This window comes from Semicossyphus pulcher, unplaced genomic scaffold (genome assembly GCF_022749685.1).
Source record: "Semicossyphus pulcher isolate SPU_LCO1_2020_fin unplaced genomic scaffold, fSemPul1.0.p SCAF_13, whole genome shotgun sequence".
Taxonomy (NCBI): domain Eukaryota; kingdom Metazoa; phylum Chordata; class Actinopteri; order Labriformes; family Labridae; genus Semicossyphus; species Semicossyphus pulcher.
In genome coordinates, this window is record NW_027211637.1 from 12,967,416 (window position 1) to 12,980,399 (window position 12,984).

The window sequence follows — 12,984 nt, forward strand, 5'->3', positions numbered from 1 at the left end:
TAAAAGTCACTCTTTGGATGCTAGTGTTTTTGTGCACATAGGTGTTGTTTTTGTATTCCAAGGTGGTGAGACCTGAACGGATTCTAGCACTGTCATCTCTAGTTAAGTCTTTCTAATCTAAACCTCTTGAAAATCTACTTTTTGACTTTATGACCTTTGCGTCGCTCTTGTCTGCTGCCTTCTTTAATGAAGCACTTAGAAAGTGACAAACGCTGCAGATAATCAGACTGCTGCTCTGACCCCCTAGTCAACTTCAACGTCTCAGAAGCCTTTCACAAAAAGGCCAGCGGACAGAGGTACTCAAGCACACGGGAGACAACATTTTCCATTAATATTTCAGAGAATTATGAGATTTCAGGAGATCACATGTGGATACACGGTGTGAAACTAGCATTACATGTCTGATGATGATAATGCCACCTGCGATCATTAGTCTGTATTACCTTTTGTCTTCTTCTCCTCTTAGCAGACTGGCTGGATTATGTTAATTATCTGCAGGATTTTGATCACAAAATGAGCAAAATCACTACCAAATCTGATTTTGACAACACAAAAAATATCCAGTCATTTAATTCTGGCATAATTAAATTGAGTGTTGCTGAAAAAAGCTACTGCCATTGTGTCTGAGAATTTCTGAGCAGCTATTTTTGATGTGTCTAAATTACTGTAGAGAGGTCTTGATATTGTTGCTGGAGGCAATTTAAGTGCCACTTTCCCAGTGGCTATAAGAGGGCGTCGGTGGGGGCAGGTGTTTTGGAAAGTGTCAGCACATGAGAGAAATGGAAGTGCCCAGCAGAGACCACTCCACACATCCACCCACACCCACAAATACACCTTCTAATTCTCCCTTCCTTAATTCTTTTGTCTCTCCTCTTCACGGTGCTCTTCAGTTTTTTTACCCTCTTCCTCTCTGTCTCTCCTTCCCCCCTAATCCTATTTTTTCCCTGGCCGTCCTGTTTGAACTCTTTGTTCTGACCTTCCTATTAAAACCAGCCTGCATGCCAGAATTGTCACCCACCTAGTGACATCATTGCCAGTTAATGTGCAGAAGCAGCACCTGTCTCCATAATGATACAGTGCTCACTGCTGTTTGTTTCCCCTCTCCTTCCCTGTCTCTCTCTGTCTCTCTCTCTCTCGCTGCAGACCTGAGATGAATTTGCTGATAACACACCCCCTGACTTCCCTGCTCTCATTCTGATGAAACTTGTGGGTATACACTTGGCCTTGGCCACTGCAGTGGTTGTTAGTGTGTGCGTACTCGTCTTTCCTGAGTCTGCACATTTACAGGACCCAGGAAACAACCACAGTTCTCCAGCTGGCAGCTGCTTTGGGCTGAAGGGGAGTGTGTTAGGATGCACAAATGTGTCAATTTAAAGATGTGCATGAATACAAATTATTGACCTCATTATGCACTGTATCTGCTCTCTTGACCTTCAAACAACTCTGAAAGAATACAAATGTACACAATTGAAATCAGATCTTTTCGAATGTTTTCCAACTATCTAAATTGATCTTTGCTAAACCCTTACCCCCCACAGCGATTGTCCAATCACAGCCTAAGCAACCGTATCCAGGCATGGCAAGTCAGTAAAGCCTGCACTTGGTGAGGCGGTGTGTGGATAAGGCTCTAAAAAAGATACTACACAGTTTAGAATTTGGAGGGTGGTGAATTTTCCTCATCCTTTCCAAAACCAAACACGAGAGCGAAAGTGAACGATATGAATGAAGCAGTGTGTTGTTCTTCTCTAAAGCAGGCTGAAATCGATAGCATTTCTGGCTAACTAGCTTACTAGTTAGCTATACAAACATTGCCTCCTAACCCAACAAGCACATCACTTGCTAGGTTAAACTTTGAGGGGTTACAATATTACTTCTTAAAAGCCCTGTTCACGTCCTGCATAACCATTGTGTTAGTATTTTCTTCTGTGTGAAAGCCCGTCATGGATGTTCACTCCAGCAACTCTAGCTAACCTTATTCAAGATAGCAGTGTGTTAGCTAAGCATACTCTTACTGAAGCATTAAAGTGCATAAGTATGCTAAAGCTAAGCAGCCCAAGAGTGTAAGTGAGAATAAAAAGTCTTACATTTTCCCATATCCAAAGTTAATAATTCTAGAGTCATAGCTCAACAGTGTGACACAATAACAGAGACGTTTATTTTCATGATTTCTGCATAAAACAACAACTCGTGAAAATGCTAGCTTTTCCACCAGGTGCAAGTATCTTTAGCCTCAATCTTTTAGTATGAACATATCATGTATATAGCTATTAATGACAAATTAGAGGCCCTTCAACAGAGCCAGTAGTAAACATTCAGAAAAAATCCAGCCAGGCTGTTCTCACCAATCTGATGGAGCTAACTACTAATTCTGCCACCAACTGTCTGTCTATTCACTTGTTTGTTAGCTAGAAATGAGAAGACTGCTTCAAGTGGCAAGTATTCGGTAACAAATAGCTTTACATAAGTGGCAACCGTAACCAGGGGGCTGACATGGCAAAGGGACAATTAGACGGACACCTGCAACAAAAAGCTGACCAAGATGGAAGGAGTAGGCTACTGAGGTTTTTCACTTAAGTAAAGCAGGAATACCACAATGAATAAAACAAACAAACAAAAAATACTTGCTGAAGTAAAAGTAAGAAGTACCGTAAAAAACGGAATATAAGACGCAGTCTGTTTTTCAATTAATCAAATCAATCAAATTTTATTTGCATAGTGCCAAATTATAACCAAAGTTATCTCGAGACTTTACAAAAAGAGCAGGTCTAGACCGTACTCTTTGTTATGTTATTTAAAGAGAGGCCCAACATGAATCACCATGAGTATCACTTAGCAACATTCGGCACATTGGCAAGGAAAAACTTCCTTTTAACAGGCAGAAACCTCGAGCAGAACCAGACTCATGTTGAACAGCCATCTGACTCAATTGGATGGGCCCAAAAGTGGGGGTATGCCAGAGGGGAAAAAAGCTTTCTACAGCTATGTATTCATAAAAACATGTATACAAGTTATTTTAACACCATTTCAATTTATTTTCATTTGAAACAAATTCAAAACACTCACAAATTACAGCCTACCATCTGTTTTTCGCCATGTCGAATTTGCAATCCTGCTACTAATGCCGTAGCTAGCAGCCTACGTTAACGCTGATTGTTGAGAGGGTAGCGGCTGCACTGGCTGTCATGATGTCGCATGTCTGTGACGACGCATGTCCAAGTCGAAGCGTTAGCTAGCTCATAGCACCATCGTCTGGGTAAAAAACTGTAACAAAATAAAATACCTCTCTGGGCAGTTGATACTGGATATTGGTCACACCGGTATAGGATGCAGCCCACTTTTCATACACCGAATTTTACAGCAAAATGCACATATAATATCAACAATAAAATTACTCATTCTGTAAAATCTATTGATTCTCATGAAAGCAAAACAACTTTATAAAAGGTTTGGTACTTTAATTGATGACATTGCAACAGTTAAGAATTCATGTTTTTACATGCAAAATCTGGAGCAGGAAAGTTCAGTTCAAACTAGTAAGTCGCTATATGCCTCAGAATAATGTAGTGACGTGAAGAGTACACCTTTTCCCTCTAGAATCAAGTGTACAAGTTGTCATTAAATGAACATTACATTCAATTACCTAACACACCATTGCTCGTTAGTACCACATGTGGCAAGTTTTTTTTTCACACAAAAATCATAGTAACCAAAAAGCTAGGAAGAAAAGTCCCTATTGTCTTTCACACAACGACCTGTTAGCACTCTCAGTATCATCACATCGACAGACGGTAATAGGACAGAAGAGACAACTGGCAGCCAAATAGACCTCTAAGCAGGACACTCTAATGAGGAAAGGGCCCCTGGGGGCTCCCTGACTGACACTTGAGATCCATACTGGAGCTGGCAGCCTTACAGGATCCACATTTGTACTGGTGCCACTGTTAGCTGCTTTGATCCTATCAACAAGTCTACAAGAACTCCTTGAAAGAAGCTTTTGTCATGAAAGGGACATGGAGACAGACTACAGATAAACTGCTGTAACTGTGTTTGTCTGGAGAGCTGCTGACGCTAACGTGAGACCAGTCTGACCACACAGTGAGAGAGTCGGGAATAACTGAAGATTTTAAGGGTGGGATGGTTAGAGACTAAACACTAACAGCAGGATTATAAACACAGATGACAGCTGGTTCAAGAGCCTTAAAGACAAAATATGTCCAATTTGAATGTGGTTGTTGAAGAATTAACCCCAAAATTTGATAAAATAACGATGATAGTTCACAAGAAAACAGACTGAACTTTAAATTACACCTTTTTGTAACAACATTATATTGCTTTTAATTCTTGCACCAGCTATTATCCCGTTCCCTTTAAACATGTTTAAGCAATGATATTACACTAACACCTCAAGACACCACAGCTGTTGCTTCATCCTTCCTACAAGAAATAATTATTTACTCAGTGTATTATATATAATGTATTATACATTTCTGATCTGCTGGTTCTTTCAAGAAAGCAACAAGAAGCCAAATGCACACTGCACATCTACATAAACAACCAGCGGTCAGTTACTGGTGTGTTCCTGCTTCAGCACCATCGTCTGAACAGATTAAATAAAGAGTCAGCCTTTGTAACAGTAGAGAAGCTGTCAATGATGATTTTTAAAAACACTTGCTGGGTTCATTAGCAGCTGCTAGCTAGAATAACATGTAATGAATGACCATTCCTCCGATGACAGGTGCAAGCAACAGGGCTGAGAAGGGAGAGGAATAGATGGTCGCAGAGGGGCCACTATCCTCTATTCTTGTTATCTCCCCATTAGGGAAGTCCTGGTTTTGTATAACTCGTTATCTCAAAGGCGAGCTCTTGTGGGTTTTATATTCGCTGGTGCAAGCATGTGTGTGTATTCTGCACAATTGCACTTGTCGCATGTCACAACATCCTTTCAAGTTACCCAGCTCTGGTTCAACAGAACGGGTCAGGTCTTACCTTTGTCCAGGGAAGCATCCGGAGAGTTGAAGTCCATTAAACTGCTGATTTCAGTCTTGTAGCAGAGGTCAGTGGCCGGCGGCTTCTGCCTCGGCTGAGAAGCGGGATCTGGGAATAACACAAATGACAAACAAGGTTTACTTGTCAGACAACTGACATGAGAAGGGATTTAGAACGGTAACAAAGACAAGGAAGTTTGACTTTGTCTTTGTCAAATTACGATTTACAATTTAACTACTGTGTTTGGATTATGTTTGTTAAAGCATGAAGAACTCACTCCTTGCACTGTACTAACTCCACAGTAGCTTAGCATTCACCAGCACAGCTACAGTCTCTGAGACGAGCGGGAACACAAGCTTAAACACATGCAGGCGCACAAACACAGTCGCAACTTTGAGAGACTGCAGAATATAAATATTAGCATTTTTATGACCTGAGTGAAATTTGATTTCTGGTGAGGTTCAGTGGTTTCTAATAAAGTTTTGGCCAGCCTCACTAGTAGTGAATGCATACTGAATGCATACTGAATGCATCGCTCCAGGTCAGCTCACATAAAAGTGTTCGCTAAAATGGCTTTGAAGCTTCGGCTTGTGCAGTCCACTTCTGCCATCCTCCTCGTCCAGCCCACAGACGCGTGGAGAGTTTTATTCATAAGTTAAGTTTGCAAAAGGTCACACAAATGTTACAAGTGCCACTTTTTGAAGAAAAGTTGTGTGTGGTTGGAAAAAATCAACACACAGTTAAATTCCAGCAAAATCTCTTTCACATCACTCTTTAACCCCGGCCTCTTCCTCCTCCTCCTCCTCCTCCTCCTCGTCTTTCTTTCATCAGTATACCACCCACCTGCTAAGAAGCTGTTACTGGTTGAATTATTTGCTCTAATTGAGCACAGATGTGTCTGGGTGAAGAGCTTGAGGTCTAGGGCCCGAGCTGTTATTATGGTGAGATTAGTCATCACACTTGTCGAGATGGACTTTATAGAACTACAAATAACAGCGCGGCTGCCTGTCCCCCAGCAAAGGTGAGCGCACAAGGGCTGCTTTTTAAAACTGTACATAACACTCTGCCACCCAACACCTTGTAAAAGTGTAATTTTTCAAACTTGCCCACAGTGCAGCCTTTGGCACCAGGAACACAGTTGTCACTTCTCTGAATAATGTAAAAATTCACAGCGCATACTTATCTGCTTTAGCTTCAAGCTGCTGCCCAGTAGCCTCATGAAAATGTTTTATCTTCCCTGCACCATGCCCTTGACAGGCCCCTCACCAACATCGAGAAACTTACCAAGGGAAAAGAGGCAGAGAGGGGTGGATTAAATGAAATGAGGAATAAATAAACCATGATGGTCGCTTGATGTGGATGGAGAGGAGGAGTTGAAAGGAGGAGAGCAGGGGAGTGTGCTACATACTGAGCTCAGGTTAGACTTGACATTTTGATAACTCTATATGCAGTGAAGTCAGGCGGAAACTTATAAAGAACTTTGAGAAATGGCCACTTAAACCTAAATGAAAACTGCATTAAAATGTCAGTGGAACATGTTTTCCTATTAGCTCCTGCTGAAGCCGTCGCACTTGATTAAAGCGTCATTGTGTCAATGGAACATTAATGTGATATTGTTACCGATACAACAACCTATTAGTAAGTAATCATTGTCTAATCAATTTCACATTAGTTATTCAGCCCTTTATTTTTTAAATAATGTAATGACAAAACCAACGACATCATGGAGAGATGGATGTTTTTCTCCACTGAAACCCACTGATAAGTTTTAGATAATATATCTTAAGTGGGGTACACTGAAGCGGGCAGATTTTGGGCCCGATTCCCCCCTTCCAACAACATATTAAACATGCTTAATATTTTCAATCTGTTATCCTGTTGTGTGAGGGGAACCCCAATGATAGCCGAGCACGCAGTCTGTGAATTGTCTCGTAGAACGAAACAGAAGGCAGTGGGGAAGCAAGCTGACTGAAGAACTAAGCACAACCACCGCCGCCATGACGACACAAGCAAGCGGGGAGCATAAAGTTACAGCCCGTGTTCACGCCGTCTCGACCACTTCATCCACAGTTTTTTCTTTTTTGTCCAAAAACTATCATTGCCCGTCGTCCACAATGTTTGTTTACTCTAAAGTCTTGCTCGACCGTGAGAGTTTTGCGAGATTTCCAGTCGGACTCTGGTTGTACGTGAATCTGTTAGTGTGTGGTGTGCTGTTTTTGCGTAATCATTGCTCTACGCACACTATAGGAGCAGAACTGTTAAATCTATGATGATATATTATCATGTGCTGGGTCTCTAACGTTTTCAACATCTGTTAAGATTTGAAAAATCTTTTAGTGTGGGCCAGGCATTACAGAAAAATGGATGTTTAAGATACAACGAGAAGTCAGAAATCATGTTGGGTCTACATTTTTTTTAAGCTTTTTGTATGAGATGTTTTGTTTTTAACAATACGAGGTAAGATAGAGAATGTCAGACTGATAGACTTAATAATGGTTCAGCTCTAAGTGATGTCTGATGTGATGTGTGTTTTTGTCAATGTCTAAAAAATGTGTCCTTGAATTCCGTTTTCAGGTCGGTAATTGTGATGTTTTCACTGTCTATGCTTCTTAATCAAAGAGCCTGTAATCACTTGGATTTAGTAAAGTCCAGGTGCCTCGGAATGATCTATACATCATCACCTCAGCACAATAAAGTCCAAGAACTAGTACAGACAGTGTGTGGGAGAGTAAGTCTGCATGAGTGTCTGATAATACAGAGGAGCTGTAGAAACAATCAAAAACATAATCTCTTCTGTGGCTCCGGCTCCGTGCCTTTCCTACCTGCTGCACTGCACCTGGAATGAGAGTGAAGCTTTCTGTAAATCTTTTGTTGTTTAAAACGCGTTTGGGGTGATCTATGAAGGATTTAAGATAAGAGCATCATTTCCGCTCGCTGCTTCCATCTTTCCTCACATGCCAGCAGGAATACTATCAGACAAAACTCCTCCATCATCTCGCTGCATGTTTGGGTGTCTGCCCGCACAGAGATTTCATTCTGGCACATAATCAGAGAATCTGTATGTTTGCAAGTGAAAGGATGCATTCATTATACGCTGTGATTAAAAGAGAAGAGGTTGGTATAGAAAGATGTCTGAGAGCTAAATTGCAGAACACATTCCAGGTATCTGAAGCTACAGAGAAAAGAGAGGGCTAATGGGGGAATACACTGATATTTACATCACTTGTATTAGCCCTATCCTTTCTGTTTCCGTGCTTTCAGTTGTTTGTTCTTTGAAAAGTTTATGTTCACACAATAGCTGAGAGAGACTGAAGAAATCTTAGATATACAGCTTTCATAAGGAAACAATGAACTGCACAGCAGCAGAAACAGCCTTTTTAAACGCTGATGAGGATTTATCACACTTTCTGGCTTTTCCTCACAATCAAGCTTCCTCTCTTCACTTTATCAATAATAAGCTGTTTATCCAGCCGAGAACACAACTGAGGGAAAAGGTAATTCTGCTGTGATGGAATAAAAAACGATTTTGCCCCGGGACTAAAACAACTGTTGTACACTATGCGGCTGTGTAATGATGTAATTATCCAAATCACTGTATCTTGCCAAACATGGTCTACTTGCACTGAAAGAAATGTGGTTGCAGCAAATGTTAGACGGTTACACGAGACTTAAAACAGCTCCTGCTCAGAGGACAAACAACTTTAATCTGGGTATTAGTCCTTCTCATCATATCTAGAAAATAATTTCCCCTCCACCTTTTTGTGTCTATATCTCAATTTTTACAATTTATTGCATCGATACCACAAATAAATGCAGAAGACACAGTGAGGGACACATCAGGGAGGCTGTGACATCATGACATCACACATCCTATTTGGTTCAGTTCTATTTGTGTATTGCATATCTTTCAGCATCTGTGTATATGTTATTTATATATATTACACGGCTGTGTTAAATACTTGATTCTGATTGGTTAATTACGTCATTCTAAGGTCTGTTATTGAGAAATAACAGACCGTTGTTATGAAGAACAGAACGTTGCTAGGCATGCGGCTCTAATCACACGATCCAGAGGACAAACAGCAATCATATCAATCTGCCGAAAGAAGTCGAGGTTCCATTCCTTGATAACAACCTGCTCACTACACATTATCCCTCACGTGCGGATGCTTTTCCGATCTCTGCAAGCGTTGCAAGTAAACAGTAATCTACTATGGCTGCACAAACAAAGAAAAAGATGGATGACTACAGATACAACTTTAAAAATAAGTGAAAATCCAAAGAAAAAGACACAAATTCGATGCTCAGATGAAGGCAAAAAGAGAGTTACAACCGTTACAACTGGAGCCGACCGTGGACGCCACACACGCAACACTCTCTGGATATCTGGGAAGTGTGCTCGTTAATTACCGTTCATCACCATGGGTACCGCCAAAGAGAACAAAACAGAGATCTTCGAAATTACCACTTTAAGGGTATGATAATCTGAGTTAAACATAAATCAGAATAATTTAATGCAGGGTGCTGTAATGCTTGAAACCTTTTGGTCACTTTAAAATGGTAAATAAACTTCCGTCCCTCTGTGACCATGAAATCTGTTGTCTTTTTGAAGGCTACAACAGATGTGTTGTCTTCAGTGACCCTACCTGACTGCTGAGTCCTTTGGGAGTCTGATGCAAAACTTTACAATGTTCCAGTAAAACTTAAATGGATGCTCAGCCTTAGTCGACAAGAACCCTTTTTGTTCTTTCGTCTCAGCGGGGATGAAACACAAAATCGTTGTCAGCGAGGGATGCATCTCCCAAAATAAACTATTCCCTCAAAATAAAGGCAGCCGAGCCGTCTTTGACTCACCGACTCGGATATTTACTTTAAACTACAGACTTTATTGTTTTTGTTTTTAGAGAACTCGACACTTTCTTGTGGGTATCAAAATACTTCGTAGTCCGTCAAAAAATAATCCTTGAAACTGAGGGAAATATGCAGGCGCAGAGCCTCAAAAGCACTTTGTTGCTGTCAAAACTTTAGTGCGAATGTTATTATTGCTGTTACTGTGAATGCCACTGAAAATAGGTCTCATTAAAATTTTATGCTTCCCAGTGAACTTTATGACTGACTGTGGCATCATCTCCTGAAAACTGAGCAGAGGTTAGAAATATTACAATTTATTAACATAAGCCTGAATGTTCGTCTGTTTCTCATATACAGTGTAATAATGACCTTTGCAGGCATTATATCAAGGCCACTTAGCTGCTACGGCTCGCAGTTGTTGGCACAAACTAGCAAAACATTCCTCTTCTCTCTTTTCCTCTCTGTTTGGCCCTGACAAGTTCAGCCGCTCAGGGTGACATTAACCTACTAAAAGGATAACAGACTTCATCACGGGGAAGACCTTGATACCCTTACACTGCAGAAAGAGACTCCAACGCTCTGTTAAAGTAGAAAGACTGAATAAAACTACCAGTTAGAACGCAGCACTCTACGTTCACCCAGAGTTTACAGGTTTGCAGAGGTTATTGTGTTGCAGTAATTCAACAGTAACAGCTGACATGAGCTAAACGCTGTGAAGTTATGATATTAACTTTCCATATCGTAAGCCTCTTTTGGTTGAGTGTTCTAAAGGGAGGATCGAGGAGAATTACTCGTCTCTATGGTCGTACAGTTCACTCTCTCTGTTCCTCACCTTCCTGTCACCACCCCTCTCCCCTGAGTCCTCTCTTCTTCCGTAGCTGACTGACTCCACCACTCCAGCGTCACCTCTCCTCATTTTTTATCCTTCCTCTGTCACCGTTTTAATGGGGTTCCCCAAGCTCTTCTCTCTACTAAGCAGGCTATATTTTATCTGCTGGCACAGCGCAGGAGAAGACGACGGCTGGAACAAAAGAAGGCCCTAATGAGTAGTGGAGGTGATTAAGGAATGAATAGGCCGTGTTGCTGGAACCTTCACCGAGCCGCCCGTGTTCCCCGGCTCGGTCTGCAATCTGCAGATAGGCACTGCCTCTCTTTTCTTACATCTGCCACCCGCCTTTAATTGCACTGACATTCTGCTGTCTCGAGGCTGCCGGACTTGTGATAAAGCTTGCGTATTCATGCATTAATCAACACCAGCCAGGATGGGCCTTTCCCTCTTTGCATCACCTGCCTCAAGACCCCAATTCAAGGTGCCCTAAAAATATTCTGCAAATAAACTAATGGACCAAGAGTGTGATTGTGTGGAGCTAGCTCTTAGCGTTAGCTCTTAGCCGCCCCTCCTAACCATCCCCATTCTCAAGACGACTCGTTGTCAATTCATATTGTAATGACAGTCTACTGAATGGACCAGTCTGTCCATTCAAAAGGAATAAGAAGGCCGGGGACGTTATTAGCCGGTGTAAGGAGGGCATGGGATAAAATGAGCTGCGGCCTGAGAGACTTAAACGGAGGAGAAGCGAGCTTTTGTTAGTGCGTGAATGTCATTTCCACTGTGGCCATCAGAGGACTGAACACTAGCTAGTGTATGCAGTGAAAAATGGCCCATTTGCTGAGCTGCATGACAGACAGGAGACAGGTGCCTGCGAGTAAGGTTTAAAATGGCCCGAGCATGGCCACTTCAACAAGGAATTTATCACTGGAATCAAAGCACTTCAGGAGATGGAGAGCCGTGTGACAGCTCAGATCAGGAAACTGAAGGGTGATGAAACTTGCCGCCTCTGACAGCACGCTGCATTCAGATTTCATTTTATAGGCTTTAAATAATACATGGATTCAACATCCCAAGTATGTTTTTATCTTTACTGATACTTTGAGAGATTCTGAGTGAATACGTTGACGTGTTAGCAGTTAGAGGCTGAGACATATTCATTTACATTTTGTTGCTGGAAAATCTAAAGTTTTAGAATGAAAAGGAGAAGTTAGTAAATGTCAACTAAATATCAGCACTGCTGTGATTCGGTCGTAGGTAATGTTAATTAACGGTATTCAGAACACCTGGCTAAGACGGAGTGATACACACAGTGGAAAGTCCCAGTTATATCAGCACTCATGGAATGCCTCTTGATCGGATTACTTAGTTGTAATTAAACTTTTGCATAATAAGAAATAAGCCTTTATTTATTGCCGAGAATGGTTGAGATGATCCATAACATCCTCTTATTACAGGGCTGTGTTACATACTTGCTTCTGATTGGTTAATTGCGGCATTCTGAGGTCTGCCCTTTCTCGATAGCAGACCGTTGCTATGAAGAACAGACCGTTACTAGGGACGCAGGTCTAATCACACAATCCAGAGGACTAACTGTAATCATATCAATGAGCCGAAAGAAGTCCGGTAAATTTGAGGTCGGTCTGTTTACAGAGGGAAAAAAGAAGAAGAGAAAACAGCGGAAAGAAAGCAATAAAGGTTAATAGACGCAAAAATTGTAGACTGACTGACTACAACTGCATTAATTTAATTCATTCAAACCATAGTCTTCCTGAGACTCAGCACTACACAACATTACTTTAACAAACCGTGTTCTGATAGAAAACAGACGAACTGTACATATGTAATGAAAAATCTGCCTCGAGAATAAAGCTGAAAATATCTGAATATTTATCCAAAAGCAATTATGCAAAAAAAAAAAAGAAGGTAAAATTGAAAGTAAATCCTCTTCAGCACTCCTTAGTATAAGGAGGAGCGGTTCAGAATAACTTAAATAAATACCATCACTACAAATGTGTTTCATGAGCAGCTTTTAGAAGCAATTATGACTCAAAGGCAGAGTAAAATTATTCAAGTGTAGTATTCTCCAAAGGACCGTGAGAGGCTGATGTTCTTTTCTATCCCATTGTCTTGGCAGAGCATAATAGACGATGTGTTGCGTGCATTGTTTGCAGCTTATCTCTCAGTGCTGCTGAGTGTAATACTCTATACTGTGGTATTCTGCAAGCATTTCATAACATTACATCTAAAAGCCACTTATATTCCTAAGTTTTTGGGTTGAAGATGTAATATTATACTTTTGGTACTTTAATGTGTTT

General features: G+C 41.1%; 1 protein-coding gene across 2 annotated transcripts in view; it reads right to left on the minus strand.

Moving 5' to 3' along the window:
• The window catches only part of LOC138589710 (kazrin-like), a 167,434-nt gene that overhangs the window by 45,401 nt on the left and 109,049 nt on the right, over nt 1-12,984 (minus strand). For both annotated transcript variants that reach the window (XM_069660122.1, XM_069660121.1), the window contains exon 3: nt 4,987-5,094. In XM_069660122.1, coding sequence (XP_069516223.1) covers nt 4,987-5,094 — 108 coding nt within the window. The remainder of the gene's footprint in view (nt 1-4,986; nt 5,095-12,984) is intronic.